Source organism: Spermophilus citellus (genome assembly GCF_964194105.1).
Source record: "Spermophilus citellus genome assembly, chromosome: 1".
Classification (NCBI taxonomy): domain Eukaryota; kingdom Metazoa; phylum Chordata; class Mammalia; order Rodentia; family Sciuridae; genus Spermophilus; species Spermophilus citellus.
In genome coordinates, this window is record NC_138182.1 from 207,966,388 (window position 1) to 207,988,794 (window position 22,407).

Consider the following 22,407-nt stretch of genomic DNA (forward strand, 5'->3'; position numbering starts at 1 on the left):
ATAGTATCTGTGAATTTCCAAACACAGCATCTGGCATATGTGACTTTGGTGTTGATAATGGTGACTTTTCCCTAAGAATTAGTGCTACTGAATGGATAGATACTTATTTCCATACTTTATCTTGTTCCAATCTTTTCTTTCACATGATCCTAGTATGTTCTTATTATTTTGCTTGATATAATTTCCCAGAATGAAAGAGTACCATATTCAGAAGGTGTAAGAGAACACACTACAAAGTAAAACATAAATGCAATTTGGGAGGAATATTACTTAACTGCAATGTTTGTAGCTTTACTAACATCTTCCCTTTATCCATCAAGATTCTTGGATTGTAAGAAACAGAGAGTTGAATCATTTACTGAGTGAATTTATTGGAAAGATATGAGATAATTCATAGAACTTTAGGAAATGCTTCATAATTAGACTGTGAGAAGAATAAGAATTGGGCTGCCTTTTGGAGCAGTGTAGAGGAACAAAGAGAGTGTCTTAGGGCAGTGGGGCCAGAAGTTTCCAACTCTAATCATTCTAAGCATCCTAGAATAGCTGATGATTGAATGAAGGATGGACATCATTCTGAATTGAAGGGATGCTAGTTCTTTTATGTGACTTTAATATTTTTCTGTGTCGCTCTGATTGAAAATGATGAAAGCCCACACTATGTACCACTTAACCTGTGTTGGTAATGCTTCTAAAGACTTTGCAAGCATTAACTCACTTAATCCTTCAACAGTTTTATGAGGTAAGCAATTCTCAGAAAAACACGGAAGTCTCATGGATATAGCTTGATCCACGTGGTCAATGCATTGGGCAAGGAGTACCTCATTTGATAGTCCTAGAAGACAAAATGGAACAAAAATAAGTTAGGGCAATTTTACCAAAAGGAGGCTTAAATGAGGGTAGGCAGACAAAATCCATTTTTACATTTGATAATCCATTTTATATTTGTATATTTGATAAGATCCACATGCCTGCCGCTGAATAAAGATAATCTTTATTTCTGTTGAGCAAAATATTTTCAATTAGTGGCATACAGTGACTAGAATTTAGAAAGTTCAGAAATAAAATGTGTCTTCTTCTGAAAATGAAGCTATATTCTGTCTCCCATTCTATATGTGGATAGGAATACTATAACAGTACTTAAAATAAATATGTGATTGCACATTGATGCCAATTATTAACAAAGTGAAAAATCACATGTATTTAGGAAAAATATACTTAACATGTAAATTCAGTCAAATTTAACTTCTCTGACTCCAGTGAGTCTAGGCATCACAGAAGAGAGGAAATTCTTCCTCAATTACCCCAGGATTAGTGAGATAAACATTCTCCCAATCTTTCTCCCAATCTCTTATAAGCCCCTAGTAAAATAATTCTTTCATTGAATTGCTTGAATCAACAAGATTTCCATTGCCAGAAATAAAAAAAAAAAAGAAAAAGAAAAACATTCATTATCCTGAATGCTTCCATTTTCAAGAAATAGTTCTTATGTTTGACCTGGGGGGTGGGGAGAGGAAGTAGTTACTGCCACTATATCATATAATATATTATTATCATATGAGACTCCTTGTAGAGGTTAGAGGCCATTCCTTATTCATCCTTATGTCTACTGTGTCTCTGAGGATTGCAGACAAAATTTATTTTATGAATTAAGTAATAAATATTTGATCTTATTTCAAGAGTAGTCCAATATTTTTTCTGTTGCAGACCTTATTATCAGTATTTGCATTTGAAGTACCTAGCATAGAAATATGAAGAAATCCCATATGCAAGAAAAATATTAAAGTCACATAAAACAACTAGTATCCCTTCAATTCAGAATGATGTCTATCCTTCATTCAGTCATCAGCTATTCTATGAAAATCTGTTATAGTCAACAGGCTAATGTTAAAAGAACTGGAAATATAAATCAGAGCACAGGAGTCTCACATCCTTTACTCTCAGATTTCCACTGAAATGTTCAGAAGTACTAAAAGACAAGAGAAAAACACCTCTGAATTTATAAGCTAAGCATACAACTTCCACACACAAAAACTAAGAAAAGTTTCAGCTATAAGTAAAGTAAATCAGATAAAAAGCAAATTAAACCAATTACTAAGGCACAACTCTCATATTCTCCAGGACATAGTTTCCTATTTGGAATGTTAAGATGCTATGGTTAGAGGCGCTAAGACAGCAGAGTGAAAATATGCCCCTTTGGCTTTGTTTTGCTCAGGCTGAGCTCTAGTATTTGGAGGGAGTGTTTTTTGAAGTTCCTGAATTCTTACAGGTCATAGGATGCAGTAAGAGTGCAGTTGTGAAGGCAGCTGGGCTCAGCTGCAGGTTGTGTAAGGCCTGAGGCAAGCTGGTTAAGGAAGAGGCAGTAGACAAAACTGGACTTAGAAACCCGACACCTGCAAAGCAGCTTCACCTAATATGGTGAGAAAACCCACACAGCCAACATTCCACTGTTGGTGTACCCAGGTGTCCACCTTCCTTCTTTCTCCCCACAGGCTGTGGGAGGCAAATCTGTGAACTGAGGACATTTTTGATAATCAACTAGAGTCAAGCTCCACAGAAGAAAGCACAAGTCTAAACTACCCAAAGGGTAGTCCACTGCTCCCTCTAAAAAAATACTGGAGATGAGGCTTTGAAAATATTCTATGGTATAAAAAACAATGCACCATTCAAGATTTTGAATAGGAAAACTTAAAAGTTACTCACTATATAGGAAATAGAGGTAAATAGTAGAATCATGTGTCTCATGTTCCCATAAAATTATGAAAACATGCACTATAAAAGATAAAGTGAGGCTTTACTTACTAAAAAGAAGTTCACTTGAGTAAAAGATAGCAAATATAAAAGGGGATGGTAAAGAGACAAAAAGTAAAGTATTATAACTCTAATCTAGAATGGAGGCAGTAAAGATAGAACTGACACTGCAGAAAATGAAATTAGTGGCATGAAGAATAAACTTAAAAGGTTCTTTCAGAATGCAGAGAAAAAAGAGCAAAGATTTAAAGATGAGAAAAAGAATGATACAAGTATATTATACAAATAATAAAAATCCAGTGTCATTAAATAGTATGCCAGACAATACCAGAAGAAAATGAGACAGAAGCAATAACTGAAGATATAATATAAGAAAATTATGAAATGTTAGAATAAAAAGACTTCATAATATGGCAGATTAGTGAAAAGAGGTCTTTTGAAGTTTTAATATTTCAGGGGTAAATGATGAATACTATATGCATCCAAGCAGAAAAAAAAAGAAAAAATTAAGGTAGAAATCGAATACAATTTATATAAGAAAAATCTCTGTAGTATGATGATATTTTATATGAATAAAAGTAAAGAGACAAGAAAGAATGTCATACTCCTAATTAACTCTGGGGTCAAAGTGAACTCAAATATCCTTTTAAAAGACAATTTAAAAATAAACATCAAGCCACTTGTGGTGGATCGTACAGCTCCAAAGGCTGAGGCAGGAAGATCACAAGTTTAAAGCCAGCCCTCAGCAACTTTGTGAGGCCCTATGCACCTTAGTGAGACCCTGTCTCAAAACCAAAAACATAAATAAATAAATAAATAAATAAATAAATAAATGAGGATATGGCTCTGTGGTTGAGTGCCTTTGGCTTCAAACCCTGGTATATCCCCCAAAAAAATAAAATAAAATAAACATCAATAGAAAAGAAGAAAAGGATCATTATAGGCAATTTAGAAAACAAAACTGAAATAAAGAAATAGTAGTCACTTAGCACTTATTTTGTACCAGGTACTGTTTAAATGAACTAAATATTTACATATGTTTACATATAAATCATATTAGTATATGTTAACTAATCAATAAATGTATCAAAACTTTAATCTCACCAATAATTAAAGAAATAAAAATTAAAACTATAATGAGGCTATCAGGCTGGTGATGACTACAACATTATTGATAGCTAGAGGTGCTGGAAGGTGTGGAATTCTCTCACACGTGCTGGTGAAAGTGTAAATGACATAACCAATTTGGAAGGAAGCCCAATAAACTTATGAAAATTAACATGCCCATCTCCAGTGACCCCCAAACAATTCTGTATTTAGAGTACACACTAAATAAATCATAAGGTTGCCACAAGAGGAGGCACACACAATCATTTCCAATAAAACATTTTTTAGGTAACTACCTTATAAATTACTTATGCCCTCATTTTATATTAAATACATAACATAAAACAGGAACTGCTTTAATATTTGTTCATCAATAAAGGGTAGTTTACATAAATTATGGTATTTCACATAAATTAATGGTAAAAGTTTGAGGAGACACATAAGTTTACTCTGATTTGAAAATTACACAATGTGAACATATATAAAAACATTACATGGTACTCCATAAATACATAAAATTTTTACATGAAACTTAAATTTTTTTTTAAATTTAAAAATCATTGTATATTCAAGCATTTAACAATGTATCCATGCAGCTATCAAAAATGGTGATATAGATTTGAAATTTCTGGCACTAATATATTAACTGAAAAGCTAAGAAATATAAATTGCATATGTAGTATGATGACATTTTATACGCATAAAAGTTAAGAGGCAAGAAAGAAAGAAAATGCTATAAAAGGTTAAAATTTGTTAAACCTGATACTTAGATTATGAGTTGTCTTCATTTTCTTGCTTTTAATTCTCTAAAGATAATTTTAAAAAATAACATCTTATTTAATTTTTTCAAATTATAAGAGATGGTTAAAACCATTGTTGGGAACAAATAGTCTCTCATTACTGATCAACAAATAATGAAAATCTGGACTATGGATACAACTTCAATAAACTACAGGATAATGTAAACTTAAAGAAAGTAAAAAGAGTAATTAAAGGTAACATATTTTTAATAAATCAAAAAATAAACAAATTTACATTAATAAAGCATAACAGAATTAAAAATGAGATTTAGAGAAAATTGGCAATATATAAGGAGAGTAATCAACACAGCATTTTTCCAATTGTTAAAAATTACAAGATATAAAAAAAATTACAAGATATTAGAATGAAAGACTCCAATTTTATAAAAATAATCTTAGTGTCTCAATTTAAATGATAAGCTTATAGAAAAAAATACATTTTCAAAAACCAAATAAAGAAGATATAGATAAACTGATTAAATCAATGATAATAAAAATAATTTAGAGCTTTGTCAAAGACCATTTCCAGAATATTTTCCAGAGCCTTTTAGCATTTATGTACAAATCATTGAAACTTTGCAGGGAATTGGAAGTTTTCAAATTATTAATACCACCCTCATAGGTTAGAAAAGAATATAAAACTCACCCTCATAGGTTAGAAAAGAATATAAAACTCTTAGACATCACTTTACAAATTAATATAGCTCCAATTTTTATATGAGATAAAATTAGAGCACAGAAGTACCAAAAAAAAAAAAAAGCTCAAGACCACCTTTGAATAAAGATTCATGTAAGTAAAAAATCTAGCAGAGACAAGCCACACAATACCAACCCCAATACTGAGGTTCTGAGTGCCTCATCATTCCAGAACCCTCTCTCAGTTCATATTCTGTCTCCTTATAGAACTAGCTTACTTAGGACCACCTCAGCTCCTCGAAATGATGTGTAACTCCCATGTAGACAGACCTCAAGCCATTTTAACTGCTATGGAACATTAGTGATTTGAAATAATTAAAAGGAAGAGAACTGCACCAGGCATGGCAGAACATACCTGTTCTGGTCAGAAGAGTCAGAAGATATTACTTTTTACTTGAGGAAAAGGAATTAGGAAAAAGGCAGTATTGAGCTGTTTCTTCAAAAATAAGGTTTGGACATTCTTCATCCTTACACTACATGTGGAGAGGAATTGAACATCTTATGTTATTTCATAGATGAAGAATAAAAACCAAGATCCAATTACTCATGATAGTAATGAATACATTGCCTAAGGCTGCTGGATAAAATACATACCACTCAGTTAAATTTGAATATTAGACTAATTTTGAGTATAACTATGTCTGAAATATGTAAGAGTTAGGAGAAACCACCTTGGGGCCAGGAGTACATTAAGGGAAAGTTCAGCAGGAATGCCTTCCACTTGCATTTTGGATATGCATAGAGTGTCTTTTTTTTGCCTTTCCTCCATTCTTTCTTTACCCCTCAACCTTCTTAAAAGTTCAGAGGGATTCACTGCAAATGCCCATCCAACTACATTTCAGACACAACTAACACTGAACAGAGAAAAGGGACAGAATTCAGAGTCATGAGGAAGGCAGTCTTGCAGAGGCAAGTGTCATTTGTGAGCCCTGCTCCTGTTTTTACCAGGGCACAGCATGCCTCAAGCTCTGAGAACTGGCTGCTTCACAGGAGGCCAACCCGAAGAGCAATATAGCCAGCATAGAGCCTGAAAATCCAAGAGCCTGGCAAAGACAGCCATTTTTCCTGAACACATCACTGAATTGCGAGTTTTAAAAGGGAAACAGAGTTGACCATATGGCATTTGGGATTTCCACAAAACTGTTTCCAAAGACGGCTGTGATAAATATTTCCCGAGAAGAAGCAAATCCAAAAGCAGCCACAGTATAGCTCCCGTGGTTAAGAAAGTAGAGTTTGAAGTTAGACAGAGCTGGGTGTGAATTCCAGCTCCACCCATTGTGAGCTGAGTGACCTTGAGCAGAAAGTTCATCCTTCTGCAGCCTCAGTTTCTGTTGTGTAAAACTGGGAATAATTATAAAGTAATAAAAATTAATCAACACTTAGTTATATATTAACAAAACAATTATTTATAAACTATTTACAAAATAATGAAAAGAATTAATAATTAAATAATTATAAAGTAATTATAAAAATACATAGTGCCTGGATCTCAATAGTTAATAAAAGATAATCATTATAATATACTGATATACTTTTGATATTATCCAAAAGCAAAAGAAATTGCAAGAATGGTTAACTTCCACAGCATTCCTCATACCCCTGGGAGAAATCAAGGTGCTTGTGGTCAAGAATCAGGGTCCCCATGGTCTAGGATTAGTTCCATCTCTGGGCAGCTCTGATGTCTCCCCAGTGCCAGGATCATTCCCAGAGGAGTAAGCTGGGAAGGGGTGGGGCGGATATGCTCCAGCAATTGAATGACTTCAAAATAGAAGGATTTTCAATGGCAAGGAATTTCTCAGATTCCAAGAAGATACTTGAGAACTCTCTTTTCCCAGAGGAAAGAAACTAGTTCATGTGCTCTTAACCCAATGAGGCTTACGGTCATAGTAGAGGGAGAAAGAAGATAGTTGGCCTTAATTAGCTCCAAAAAAAGCCCAGAACTCCTGGGATTAATCCAAAATCAAACAAACCTTCTAGTGGAGAGATCCAAGCTCCCAAATTTCAGCATTAGTAAAATAAAGCCAAATGTAGGACAGCATCTGAATGATTCCCATAAAACTAACATTTACATGTTTTAAGAACTAAAGTTATCTTTGCCACAATTCCTTTGTATGGGAAAGGCTCAGCCATCACAAGACAGTAAGCTCTGTTCACCCTTTCTACTGCTATATGCTCAGGGAATGTCAGAATGGCTCTCATGTAGTTGGTAATAAGGAAATTTTGATTTAACAGAATTGTTCAAGATCAGTAATGGGACCTGGGTTTGAACCTTGATTTGACTCTAAAAGTCATAGTCACACTGCCTGCCAAGGCAGACACAGCCCAGAAACAATCCCAAGGCATGCTCCTACCCTCTCTATGCCTAAAGTTCTCCTGGAGTCCACCAAGATGAAGGAGGAAAACCACTCGGAGGAGCACCCTTTAGAGAATTTATAATATAAAAATTATGGGAGATGCTATTTTTTCCCAATTCTGTTTTGCTAAAAAAACTTAATTAATTCAGGTGATAAATTTCCCATTTAAATATATTCACCTCCTAAAATATTTGGTATCTTAATTATGATAATGATTTTATAGATGTATACATGTCAAAACTCATCAAAATGTACAATTTATATACATAATTTTTTTTGTATATAAACTATATGTCAATAAATAGTGTGGTAAAACACACAGGCATGTAACATACACTGCCTGGACTTTCTGGTGATCCATTTCTGGCCCCAAATATCTGTACTTATGTCTACTGAAGAGGGCTCCCATCAAAGTTATCATATAGCTGAAGGAAAAAAAAAAAAAGACTTGACTGGAATGAATATTTTATCTTCTGAAAATCTCTTTTCTTTCGGCCTCGAGATGAAACAAACATTTTGAGAGAATGAAGACAACCGATTCAAGCTAATGCCGATGAAACAAAAAGGTAGAAGGTACCCCAGTCCTTGATGGCACTGGAGGAGCTACATCAGCTTTTTGGCCTGTCTACATTCTGACTTCTTGTTTTGTGAGAAAGAAAAAAAATGGCCCTATTTGGTTGTCTTGATATAGTATGATTTCTTCATACGTCACACTGGCAATAACTGAATGACAATATTCTCATGCAAATTATAAGGCTAATAACACTATACCATTCCTCAAAAGTCTTAGTTGTTGCAGAGTAAAATTCAAAGTTTCTCCAGACTCATCTCCCACTATGGCCTACCGGGACCACTTACTTCCAGCCCCAGCTAGTTGTGCAAGCAATGCATTTTAAGATTAATGCTGTTGTCTTAACCGGATATATTTTTTCTTCCAGAAACTTTACAAATCATGGAAGATTCAAATAATTTTCTTAGTACAAAGCCAATGGAAAGCTTGAGAAGAAAATTTACACCTCCTGAACATAAGTCAGGTGCTCTTTGCCTTAATACCCACTTCCAAAGCAAGAAAATCAAGTGCTCTGGTAAGGAACCTGATTTACTCTTGATTTTTACTTAACCTCTAAGCTCTCACTTTAAAAATGATTAATAAATTGTCATTTTGGGTGGGATATGTTAGGATGAAAAAAGCTCATTTGTAACAGCAGCATAAGAAAAACTAAAATTTTAAGAAAATTGTCTTCCTTTTCTACAGTGTCTGTTTATACACAGAATATAGAGTTGGTTTTATATTTGTAATAGAACATACATGTAAATTTGTTATGTTGTCTCACAGAGTAGAAACTATAAAGGCTGATATGCTTGCTGTGTGGTAGCTAAAACTTCAAGTTATTGGACAAAATATTTTGTTTCCAGAGCTACTGATTTTGAAACTAGGAGAAAGTAATTAAACCTTCCAGTTTATCCATCTGTCAAGGAAGGAGAATATTACATTTGCCATCTGTCCAATTTTCAGGTACAGCTGATATTGATGAAAGGATCTAAACCAATATGGGGCTTTTATGTCAACTCATTTGAATGGGTTGATTGGTATTGAAAGCTCTGCAAATCAATTTTTGTTTATTGATTTTGTTTTTTTGAAATGATTCAAATATATAAAAAGTAATATAACAGAAGTTAATTGCAGGCTACACAGATCTAACAGATGTTAATATTACTCCATCTTTTCTCCATGTTTACTGACTCTTTTAATAAAGAATTTAAGTACATCTAAAGCTATAATCCCATCCCTGGGCCTTTCCTTCTCTTTTTATGAAGATGTGGCCGGAAATTTTAGGGAATCAATTCTATGCAAGACTGTATGATTTTACAATATTTGTACATATGAAATATGTATGGTATTATTTTAGATTTTACATTTCATTTATTTGCTATCATACATAAATATCATTTAGCAATTTGCCTTTTCTTTTTTTTTTTTTTTATTGATTATTTATCGCATTACATAGTTCATGATATATCATCTTTCATACATTAGACTCAAATTGTGCTTTGAACTCCCATTTTCACCCCAAATACAGATTGCAGAATCACATCTGTTACATATTCGCATTTTTACATAATGCCATATTAGTGACTGTTGTATTCTGCTACCTTTCCTATCCCCTACTATCCCCCCTCCCATCCCCTCCCCTCCCATCTTCCCTCTCTACCTCCCCTGCTGTTGTTCAATTCTCTCCCTTTTTTTTCCCTCCCCCTTGCCCCTCATAACCTCTTATAATTTTATGTATCCTTGAAGGTCTCCTACCATTTCCATATGCTTTCCCTTCTCTCTCCGTTTCTCTCCCCCCATTCGTCTTTGTTTACTGTAGTCTTTTCCTCATGCTCTTTCTTCCTGTTCTGTTCTTAGTTTTTCTCTTTATATCAAAGCAGACATTTGGCATTTGTTTTTTAGGGCTTGGCTAGCTTCGCTTAGCATAATCTGCTCTAATGCCATCCATTTCCCTGCAAATTCTATGATTTTGTCATTTCTTAGTGCTGCATAATACTCCATTGTGTATAGATGCCACATTTTTTTTATCCATTCATCAATTGAAGGGCATCTAGGTTGGTTCCACAGTCTAGCTATTGTGAATTGTGCCGCTATAATCATTGATGCAGCCGTATCCCTATAGTGCGCTCTTTTAAGGTCCTCAGGGAATAGTCCGAGAAGTGCGATAGCTGGGTCAAATGGTGGTTCCATTCCCAGCTTTCCCAGGAATCTCCATACTGCTTTCCAAATTGGCCTCACCATTTTGCAGTCCCACCAGCAGTGTACAAGTGTACCCTTTTCCCCACATCCCCGCCAACACTTGTTGTTGTTTGACTTCATAATGGCTGCCAATCTTACTGGAGTGAGATGGTATCTTAGGGTGGTTTTGATTTGCATTTCTCTGATTGCTAGAGATGGTGAGCATTTTTTCATGTACTTGTTGATTGATTGTATGTCCTCCTCTGAGAAGTGTCTGTTCATGTCCTTGGCCCATTTGTTGATTGGGTTATTTGTTATCTTATTGTCTATTTTTTTGAGTTCTTTGTATACTCTGGATATTAGGGCTCTATCTGAAGTGTGAGGAGTAAAAATTTGTTCCCAGGATGTAGGCTCCCTATTTACCTCTCTTATTGTTTCTCTTGCTGAGAAAAAACTTTTTAGTTTAATTAAGTCCCATTTGTTTATTCTTGTTGTTAACTCTTGGGCTATGGGTGTCCTATTGAGGAATTTGGAGCCTGACCCCACAATTTGTAGATCGTAGCCAACTTTTTCTTCTATCAGACGCAGTGTCTCTGATTTGATACCTAGCTCCCTGATCCATTTTGAGTTAATTTTTGTGGATGGCGAGAGAAAGGGATTCAATTTCATTTTGTTGCATATGGATTTCCAATTTTCCCAGCACCATTTGTTGAAAATGCTATCCTTCCTCCATTGCATGCTTTTAGCCCCTTTATCAAATATAAGATAGTTGTAACTTTGTGGATTAGTCTCTGTGTCTTCTATTCTGTACCATTGGTCTACCCACCTGTTTTGGTACCAGTACCATGCTGTTTTTGTTACTATTGCTTTGTAGTACAGTTTGACCTCTGGTATCGCTATGCCTCCAGATTCACACTTCCTGCTTAGAATTGCTTTTGCTATTCTGGGTCTTTTGTTTTTCCATATGAATTTCATGATTGCTTTGTCTATTTCTACAAGAAATGCCATTGGGATTTTGATTGGCATCGCATTAAACCTGTAGAGAAGTTTGGGTAATATCGCCATTTTGACGATGTTAGTTCTGCCTATCCATGAACAGGGTACATTTTTCCATCTTCTGAGATCTTCTTCTATCTCTCTCTTTATGGTTCTGTAGTTTTCATTGTATAAATCTTTCACCTCTTTTGTTAGGTTGATTCCCAAGTATCTTATTTTCTTTGAGGATATTGTGAATGGAGTGGTTTTCCTTATTTCCATTTCCGAGGTTTTGTTGCTGATATACAGGAATGCCTTTGATTTATGCGTGTTGATTTTATACCCTGCCACTTTGCTGAATTCATTTATTAACTCTAGCAGCTTCTTTGTAGACTCTTTTGGGTCTGTTAAGTATATTATCATGTCATCCGCAAATAGCGATAGTTTAATTTCTTCTTTTCCTATTTTTATGCCTTTAATTTCTTTTGTCTGTCTAATTGCTCTGGCTAGTACTTCGAGAACTAAATTGAATAGAAGTGGTGATAGAGGGCATCCCTGTCTTGTTCCAGATTTTAGAGGAAATGCCTTCAGTTTTTCTCCGTTTAGGATGATGCTAGCCTGAGGTTTAGCATATACAGCTTTTACAATGTTGAGGTAAGTTCCTGTTATCCCTAGTTTTTCTAGTGTTTTGAACATAAAGGGATGCTGTACTTTGTCAAATGCTTTTTCTGCATCCATCGAGATGATCATGTGGTTCTTGTCTTTAAGTCTATTGATGTGGTGAATAGCATTTATTGATTTCCGTATATTGAACCATCCTTGCATCCCAGGAATGAATCCTACTTGATCATGGTGCACAAGTTTTCTGATATGTTTTTGTATTCGATTCGCCAGAATTTTATTGAGAATTTTTGCATCCAAGTTCATTAGAGATATTGGTCTGTAGTTTTCTTTCTTTGAAGTATCTTTGTCTGGTTTTGGGATCAAAGTGATGTTGGCCTCATAGAATGAATTTGGAAGAGCTCCTTCTTTTTCTATTTCTTGAAATAGCTTGAAAAGTATTGGTATTAATTCTTCTTTGAAGGTTTTGTAGAACTCCGCTGTATAGCCATCTGGTCCAGGGCTTTTCTTAGTTGGTAGTCTTTTGATGGCTTCTTCTATTTCTTCTTTTGTTATTGGTCTGTTTAAATTGTGTGTGTCTTCCTGTCTCAATCTGGGCAAATCATATGCCTTAAGAAATTTATCGATATCTTCATTATCTTCTATTTTATTGGAATATAGGGTTTCAAAATACTTTCTAATTATCTTCTGTATTTCTGTAGTGTCTGTTGTGATATTGCCTTTTTCATCCCGTATGTTAGTAATTTGAGTTCTCTCTCTTCTTCTTTTCGTTAGCATGGCTAAGGGCTTGTCTATCTTATTTATTTTTTCAAAGAACCAACTTTTAGTTTTATCTATCTTTTCAATGGTTTCTTTTGTTTCAATTTCGTTGATTTCTGCTCTAATTTTAATTATTTCTTGTCTTCTACTATATTTGCTGTTGTTTTGCTCTTCCTTTTCTAGGTTTTTGAGGTGTTGTGTGAGTTCATTTATCTGTCGGTTTTTTCTTTTTTTGAGGTAAGAACTCCAAGAAATGAATTTCCCTCTTAAAACTGCTTTCATTGTGTCCCATAGATTCTGGTATGTTGTGTCTGTGTTGTCATTTGACTCTAAGAATTTTTTCATCTCCTCCTTTATGTCTTCTACAACCCATTGATCATTCAATAATATATTGTTCATTTTCCATGTGATGTAGGATTTTTCCTTCCTTCTTTTATCATTGATTTCCAATTTCATTCCATTATGGTCAGATATGGTGCATGGTATTATCTCCACACCCTTATAATTACTAAGAGTTGCCTTATGGCATAATATATGGTCTATCTTTGAGTAGGATCCATGTGCTGCTGAGAAGAACGTGTATCCACTTGATGATGGTTGATATATTCTATATATGTCGGTTAAGTCTAGGTTATTGATTGTGCTGTTGAGTTCTATAGTTTCTTTATTCAGCTTTTGTCTAGAGGATCTGTCTAATGGCGAGAGCGGTGTGTTGAAGTCACCCATAATTATTGTGTTGTGGTCTATTTGACTCTTGAACTTGAGGAGAGTTTGTTTTATGAACGTTGCAGCTCCATTGTTTGGTGCATACAAATTGATGATTGTTATGTCTTGTTGGTGGATGGTTCCTTTTAACAGTATATAGTGACCTTCTTTATCCTTCTTGATTAACTTAGGTTTGAAGTTGATTTTATTCGATATGAGTATGGCCACTCCTGCTTGCTTCCGAGGGCCATATGAGTGGTATGATTTTTCCCAACCTTTTACCTTCAGCCTGTGTATATCTTTTCCTATCATATGAGTCTCCTGAAGGCAGCATATTGTTGGATTTGTTTTTTTGATCCAGGTTACTAGCCTATGTCTCTTGATTGGTGAATTTAGGCCATTAACATTTAAGGTTACAATTGAGATATGATTTGTATTTCCAGTCATGCTTCTTTATTTATTTATTTTAGTTTGGCTAGTTTTGCTTTTTGGTTGTTTTCCTCCCCCTTTACTGAGATACCTCCTGCTGTTAGTTTTGGGCACTATTTATCAAATCCTCTTCTTGTAGTGTTTTGTTCAAAATGCTTTGCAGAGCTGGTTTTCTTGCTGCAAATTCTTTTAGCTTTTGTTTATCATGAAAGATTTTAATTTCATTGTCAAATTTGAAGCTCAATTTTGCTGGATATAGTATTCTTGGTTGGAATCCATTATTTTTCAGCGTTTGAAATACATTATTCCAGGATCTTCTCGCTTTCAAAGTTTGTGATGAGAAATCGGTCGTTAACCTAATTGGTTTACCCCTGAAAGTAATCTGCCTCTTTTCTCTCGTAGCTTTTAATATTCTCTCCTTGTTCTGTACGTTGGCTATCTTCATAATTATATGTCTTGGGGTTGGTCTATTATGGTTTTGAATGTTTGGGGTCCTGCAGGCTTCCAGGATTTGGCAATCCATTCCATCTTTCATCTCTGGGAAGTTTTCTAGAATTATTTCATTTAATATGTTGTCCATTCCTTTGGTTTGAAACTCTGTGCCTTCTTCTATCCCTATGACTCTCAGATTTGGTTTTTTTATGACATCCCATAACTCTTGAATAGATTGTTCGTGGGATTTAAGCATCTTTTCTGTGTTGACTATATTCTTTTCAAGTTGATAAACCTTGTCTTCATTATCAGATGTTCTGACTTCTACTTGATCAAGTCTATTTGTAATATTCTCGTTTGAGTTTTTAATTTGGCTTATAGTTTCCTGCAATTCTAGGATTATTGTTTGATTTTTTTTTAAGATCTCTATCTCCTGGTAGATCTCGTTCTTTGCCATTTGAATTTGTTTGTTTAATTCATTTTCAAAATATACTTTTATTTCTTGGACTTGCTGTCTCATGTCTTCTCTAATATTCCTTTCCATTTGAGTTAGGTATCCCCTGAGTTCTTTCCATATCCCTGTTTCTGAAGTTTCTATGTCCTCTTGTAGAATTGAGTTGTCTTGCATTGTTTGAAATCCTTTTTTCCCTTGTTTTCTCATGTTGTCCACGTTACTTTCCAGTTCTTTTTGATTGTCGTGTTTCTGCTCTCTTCTATAGATTTGTTTTGTTTCTGTATTACTCTGATGTCTCTCCTTTGTGTTGTTGAACTATGCCTGCTAACGTGGATTCTGCTGGGAAGGAATTCCGACGTCCGAGCTCCAGTGACGACACTACTCTGCTATGCCGTGCCCCAGTCTCCTTGCCGGGGTGCCCTAATGGGGGGGTGTGAGTGGACTGTCTCTGTTTGGTTTCCGCACCCGGTCGTGGCAGGCAGGCAGACTCCCGCCGCCCAGTATCTCAGGCCGTGGGCAGGTGATCCATCGCCAGCGGGAGGGCGTTCTCCTACCGCCCAGTTACCCTGGCAGTGGATGAACTGTCGCCGGCGGGCCTGCAGTTTACAGCTGCCCAGTCACGAGAGCCTTGCCTCTAGTCTCCTGTTCTCTCCTGCTAGGCTTGGGTTCTCCTGCTAGACCAGATTTCCCCTCAGTGATGGTTCTCGGCAGTTCAAGCTATACTCTGGGCCTGTTTTGTTGCAATCTGTGGGAGAGTGGCAGTGGATACTTCAGCTCTCTAAGATGGTGGCCGCTGTTTGCCTTTGTTTTGTCCGCTGATGAGAGGGGGGGGTTGAGGGTCAGGTGCCTCTAGCTCCCCTTTAGTCTTTATGCAGGCTCACTCTGATACTGCCTCCCCCTGAAAGTCTAGGAGAGATTTTATGCGAAATCCCCCTAAGTTTGGGGGCTGGGCTGGGTCACACACACCTGTTTTGTTGCTGCAATCTGTCGGAGAGTGGCGGTGGGTACTTCAGCCCTCTAAGATGGTGGCCGCTGTTTGCCTTAGCGGAGTGTCCCTTGTGGGGGGCGGGGCCTTACCGGCTTCCTTCCCCGACTGCAATCCCGAACTCAGCCCGGGGGTCAGTGCGGGCTTGGGCTTGGCTGGTGGGATACCACCGTGTCGCAGCCACTTAATTCCCTGCTGACTGGTTAACCCCTTCTCTGCGGCGCCACGCCTTCTGTAGCCTCGGGGCAGGCCGCGCGTATCAGACAGCCTGGATCTCCGGGGTCACACCGTTGGCTTTTGGGATCCCCGGCACTCTATGGTTTTGATTTTTTCTGCTTGCCCCTCCCCCAGCGCTGGCTAGGCAGCTTTTGTTTTGTCCACTGATGGGAGGGGTGGTTGAGCGTCAGGTGCCTCTAGCTCCCCTTTAGTCTTTATGCAGGCTCACTCTGATACTGCCTCCCCCTGAAAGTCTAGGAGAGATTTTATGCGAAATCCCCCTAAGTTTGGGGGCTGGGCTGGGTCACACACACCTGTTTTGTTGCTGCAATCTGTCGGAGAGTGGCGGTGGGTACTTCAGCCCTCTAAGATGGTGGCCGCTGTTTGCCTTAGCGGAGTGTCCCTTGTGGGGGGCGGGGCCTTACCGGCTTCCTTCCCCGACTGCAATCCCGAACTCAGCCCGGGGATCAGTGCGGGCTTGGGCTTGGCTGGTGGGATACCACCGTGTCGCAGCCACTTAATTCCCTGCTGACTGGTTAACCCCTTCTCTGCGGCGCCACGCCTTCTGTAGCCTCGGGGCAGGCCGCGCGTATCAGACAGCCTGGATCTCCGGGGTCACACCGTTGGCTTTTGGGATCCCCGGCACTCTATGGTTTTGATTTTTTCTGCTTGCCCCTCCCCCAGCGCTGGCTAGGCAGCTTTTGTTTTGTCCACTGATGGGAGGGGTGGTTGAGCGTCAGGTGCCTCTAGCTCCCCTTTAGTCTTTATGCAGGCTCACTCTGATACTGCCTCCCCCTGAAAGTCTAGGAGAGATTTTATGCGAAATCTCCCTAAGTTTGGGGGCTGGGCTGGGTCACACACACCTGTTTTGTTGCTGCAATCTGTCGGAGAGTGGCGGTGGGTACTTCAGCCCTCTAAGATGGTGGCCGCTGTTTGCCTTAGCGGAGTGTCCCTTGTGGGGGGCGGGGCCTTACCGGCTTCCTTCCCCGACTGCAATCCCGAACTCAGCCCGGGGGTCAGTGCGGGCTTGGGCTTGGCTGGTGGGATACCACCGTGTCGCAGCCACTTAATTCCCTGCTGACTGGTTAACCCCTTCTCTGCGGCGCCACGCCTTCTGTAGCCTCGGGGCAGGCCGCGCGTATCAGACAGCCTGGATCTCCGGGGTCACACCGTTGGCTTTTGGGATCCCCGGCACTCTATGGTTTTGATTTTTTCTGCTTGCCCCTCCCCCAGCGCTGGCTAGGCAGCTTTTGTTTTGTCCACTGATGGGAGGGGGGGTTGAGCGTCCGGTGCCTCTAGCTCCCCTTTAGTCTTTATGCAGGCTCACTCTGATACTGCCTCCCCCTGAAAGTCTAGGAGAGATTTTATGTGAAATCCCCCTAAGTTTGGGGGCTGGGCTGGGTCACACACACCTGTTTTGTTGCTGCAATCTGTCGGAGAGTGGCGGTGGGTACTTCAGCCCTCTAAGATGGTGGCCGCTGTTTGCCTTAGCGGAGTGTCCCTTCGCAATTTGCCTTTTCTATTGACTATTTTGTGTTTCACTTTAACTCATATGGATACATGAAAACTGATGCAAGTGCTTCATTTTATTCTCAAATAGCAATAACCCAATTTACTCATTCCCTTACCAGTAGGAAGTTAGGTTAGGTTGTCTCCCCCTTTTTGTTTTAAAATCCCAAGTAATGCTGCATAAATATTTATGTATACATATGCAAGTGTTTCTCTAAAATATGCAACTATATTTTAAAGGAGAATTATTATGCACTTTTGTATATTTTTCAAAAAGCCTGTAGAAATTTTGATTTAAACTGTGCTAAATTTCTTCATACTTTGAGGGAAATTTAACATTTTTGTGTCTTCTATTCATGAACATGGTATGTTTCCTTAAATTGCTTAGGAGATAATCTCTTTTATGTCTTTAAATAAAGTTTCACAGTTTCATGCATGAAGAAAAGTTTTTGTGAGATTTTTTTCCCTAGTTACTTTATAGTTTTTCTCTTCTATCTCCCTACTCCCCTCCCTTTCTCTTTGGTTACTTTTTAAAAAACTATAGTTTTTTAATATATCGCATTTATGCAAGGTCTGCAAGTTTATGCTGTTAGACATAGCACTATTGAATTTTTTAATATTGAATTTTTATTTTTTGGTAAAGCGGATTGAACCTAGAGGCACTTTACCACCGAACTACATCCCTAGTGCCCCCCATCACGCAGCACTTTCTCTTTTTTTTTTATTTTGAGACAGGGTCTTGCTAAGTTGCCCAGACTTGCCTGGAACTTGCAATCCTTCTGCCTCAGTCCCCAAGTTGCTGTGATTATAAGCATGTGCCACTGCACCTGGCTAAACAGTATAAATTCTAAATATTCTTTTTTCAATAGATTTTCTTGTATTTTTCAAACATCCTAACTATTAGATTACCATGGATTTTTTTTTTCTCAGACGAACATATTTTTGTATAAGAACAATGTGACTTTCTATCCCTACAACACTTTTATTTTTTTTTTCATGTCTTCATTCATGTACTTAGGGTAAGGATATCCATCTCATTCCACTGTCTTTCCTACCCTCATGCCTCCTCCCTAACCCTCCCTCCCCTTTGCCTTATCTAGAGTTCCTCTAAACCTCCCATGCTCCCTCCACCATTCCCATTATGAATCAGCATCCTTGTATCAGAGAAAACATTCAGCATTTGTTTTTTGGGGATTGGCTAACTTCACTTAGCATTATATTTTCCAACTCCATCCATTTACCTGCAAATGCCATGATTTTATTCTCTTTTAATGATGAAATATTCTGTTGTATACATATACCACATTTTCTTTCTCCATTTATTTACTGAAGGGCATCTAGGTTGGTGCTACAATTTAGCTATTGTGAATTGTGCAACTATAAACATTGCTGTGGCTGCATCCTTGTAGTGCTTATTTATTTTCCTATCTTATTTTGCTTACTGGGACTTCAGTAACATATAATAAAAATTGTGAACATGCACATCTTTATACTCTGTATCAATGTTCTCTAAATTACTTGCATAAGAACCACCTTGTGACATTTTTTTACATTGTAGATTTCTGGTTTCCATAACCCCCATTCTCCAAAGATGGTAACTCATAAGGTTATGGTAGAATTGATAGATTTGATAAATTTTCATTTTCAATAAATATCCTTCCTGTAATATTCTGATATGAGTTGGCCCCCAAATAACACCTTGGTAAGTGCTTCTCTAAAAGTATACATCTAAAGTGGATTGTGTTCTACACTAAATCTCTGATTTATTTTAGCCCTTTTATCACCAACATATGCTATATTTTCTTTAAAGCACCATAGTCTTATTAGTATCCCCTACTTTCCATTAATCTAACTCTGATCAGTAACAAGAGTTTAGACATCTACTTGTAATTTGGATTGATTGCCATATACCAGATCCCTATTTTACATTACCTTCTGGTTATCTCTTCTGTTCTGACATCCATTGTTATAGTATGGTATATTTTGGTGATAATAGGATATAAATAATTGGGTCACTTCCAGCAATATGCATTTTTTTCTTTCTTCTTTTAATGTTTCATTTCTAGTCTAATCATTTTTATTCCACAATGAAACTGATAAATCATAAAGTACTACCCAATGTCATTGTTTTCATGTTGTTATATCATAATTATTTTAATAGCATAATTAAGATATAACTTAAACCATGAACTTTACCTTTTAAGTGTATTTAAATGTGCAATTCAAAGTAGTTAGAATTGGGCAACATCATCATAATGTACTGTTAAACATTTCCATCATCCTAGAAATAATTCTCATATCCATTAGAAGTTACTTCTCACTCTTTCTCTTCTACAAACCCTAGTCAACCATTAGTTTATTTTTTATCTCTATAAATTTGTTTATTCTATATTTTTGTATTAATGGAATCATACAATATGTGATCTCTCATGATTGGCTTCTTTCACTCAGAATAATGATTTTTAAATTCATCCATGTTTTAGCACATATCAATACTTCATTGCTTCTTATTGCCAAACTCCATTCTATTGAATGGCCAAACAGCATTCTGTCTATTTACTTATCAGTTAATGGGTAGTTGGCTTGTTTTCACTTTTTGGCTATTATGACTTAGACTTCTATGAAAACTTATGTACATTATTTAGACATCTGTTTTCAATTCTCTTGTGTATATTCCTCAAATAATTGCTGGGTCATACAATAACTCTCTGTATAATATTTTGAAAAACTGCCAAATTGTTCCAGATGCAGCATTTAACATCCCCACCAACAAGGTATGAGGGTTTAATTTTCTTCATAACCTGTCAGCACTTGTCATTCTTTTTGATTATAGTTACTCTTGTAAATGTGACTTAGTACCTCACTATGGTTTTGATTTGCATTTTCTTAATGGCTAATGATTTTGAGGGTATTTTCATGTCCTCATTGGTCATCTGTGTATCTTTTTTGGATAAATGTCTAATCTCATCCTATGCCAATTTTTAAAAACAGGGTTGTCTTTTCTTTTTTTTTAAATTTTAATATTTATTTTTTAGTTATCGGCGGACACAACATCTTTGTTTGTATGTGGTGCTGGGTATCCAACCCCGGGCCGCACGCATGCCAGGCCAGCGCGCTACCGCTTGAGCCACATCCCCAGCCCCTGTCTTTTCAATAAGAAGTTCTTTATATAGTCTGGATACAAGCACATTTTCAGACATACATTTATAAATACCGTCTCCCAGTCTTTCACCTACGTTTTCACTGTGTTGATGTTGTACTTTGAAAAGCAAAAGTTCTCAATTTGGTCAAAGACCAAATTATCTTTAAGAGAAATGATCTTCTCTTTTATTACTTATGCTTTTGGAGCTATATCTAAGAAATCATTGCTTAACCCAACATAGTGAAAATTTACTTCTGTGTTTTCTTCTAGAAGTTTTATAACCACAATTATTTTTATAGATGTGAATGAATAGAAAATGAGACTTACAGTGGTATAATCAGAGTGCTATCAAGGGGAAAAGTTCAATTATTTAATTTTACAGATAATAATTATTAAGATTATGGGGTAGTTTAGGAGTATTAATACAAATGAGTAATAAAATGATAGAAGACAGTATCCAACAAAGAGAGAGTACAAAGACCTGGTATCATCAGGTCTGACATTTCATGGATCTTCCCTCTCAGGCCCAATAATGGCTGAATAGCCAGCATCAGCTCTTGCTGTCCAGGAAGGAGAAGAATCAGGCGATCCAATTTTTTTTTTTTTTATAACAGAGGAAACATAGGTGAGGATAAAAGAAGAATTTATTGAGGGTCTGTCAGAGTATCTTTATGAGAGAAACAAATAATTAACTCTTATCAAAGGGATTCTAAGTCCAGTTTTCTCCTTCACATTTCATGCATTATGAAAAGAAGAAATGTTTCCTACTAATTCAGAAAATAGATTGCTTGAGTGAAAAATAGGGCACACTGAATTGACCCATTATGTCTTCCTTTCAAATCACAAAACAGAATAGTCATGCATAATGTTCACTCTAAACAACTTGATGTGCTGAACTGTTCATTCAATAAAGTTAGGACTCTGTACATATTCATTCTATAAACAACACCTCCCCTGCAGTACTGCCATGGTTACCAGGCTCAGGAAAGTACCGCTGTTTAACATCTGCATCTCTCTACTTCCCCAAGCTACCTTATCTTTATGTTGCAGCCATTGTCTTGGAAATTGTATATCTTTTTCCAAGCTGTGAAAGAAAGCATGATGGTAGGCATTGATGATAGAAAGCAAACACAGTCACAACATAAGTGTAAAATGTGCAGGATCATTTGATGGCTTAGTAGAAAACAAATGTCTTCTAAGTACTTGAAAGAAAAGAGAAAAGTGTCCTTCTTATCTAGCATCCTTCATATAACAAATTAGAAGTCATCTTAGAACATGATGTGTGTTTGTGATACCTGATTATTTGATAGAGAACTTTCCAACATTCTTTTATGTTAAATTTTTGGAAGGTCATCCATTTTCACCTGAGTGGAATGCTTTGGTAGGTCCTTTCTTAGAGTTAGGTAATAATAACCTGAAATTTTAGTCTTCTCAACCCAAGAATTCTATGTTGCCACAAAATGATTATTTACCAATCAGGTAAAGTTTCTGTCATGGAAAAATAATTGGTAAATCCAGGACCATAACAACTTTTCAAATAACTTTGGTAGAGGACTTCCTGTATTTTGAGTTAGTATTACCTACATATAACTTTGGTAGAGGACTTCCTGTATTTTGAGTTATTATTATCTACATATTTTATTAACTCTTTTTGCTAAATAACTTATTTACAGTTTTTCAATTTTTACATAATTTTATTTACTAGTTCCTTAAAACAATTTACAAGAAAGGAATTTGAGGTTTT

The 22,407-nt window shown here is 36.7% G+C and overlaps 1 protein-coding gene across 9 annotated transcripts in view; it reads right to left on the minus strand.

Annotated features, from left to right (window-relative positions):
• LOC308648339 (uncharacterized protein) overlaps positions 1–22,407 on the minus strand; it is a 568,826-nt gene that overhangs the window by 297,278 nt on the left and 249,141 nt on the right. For all 9 annotated transcript variants that reach the window (XR_014021795.1, XR_014021796.1, XR_014021797.1 and 6 more), the window contains one exon: positions 716–832. Coding sequence is in view for 6 of the 9 variants with exons in the window: in XM_081292963.1 (XP_081149089.1) it covers positions 820–832 (13 nt within the window). In the remaining 3 variants the exon portion in view is untranslated. The remainder of the gene's footprint in view (positions 1–715; positions 833–22,407) is intronic.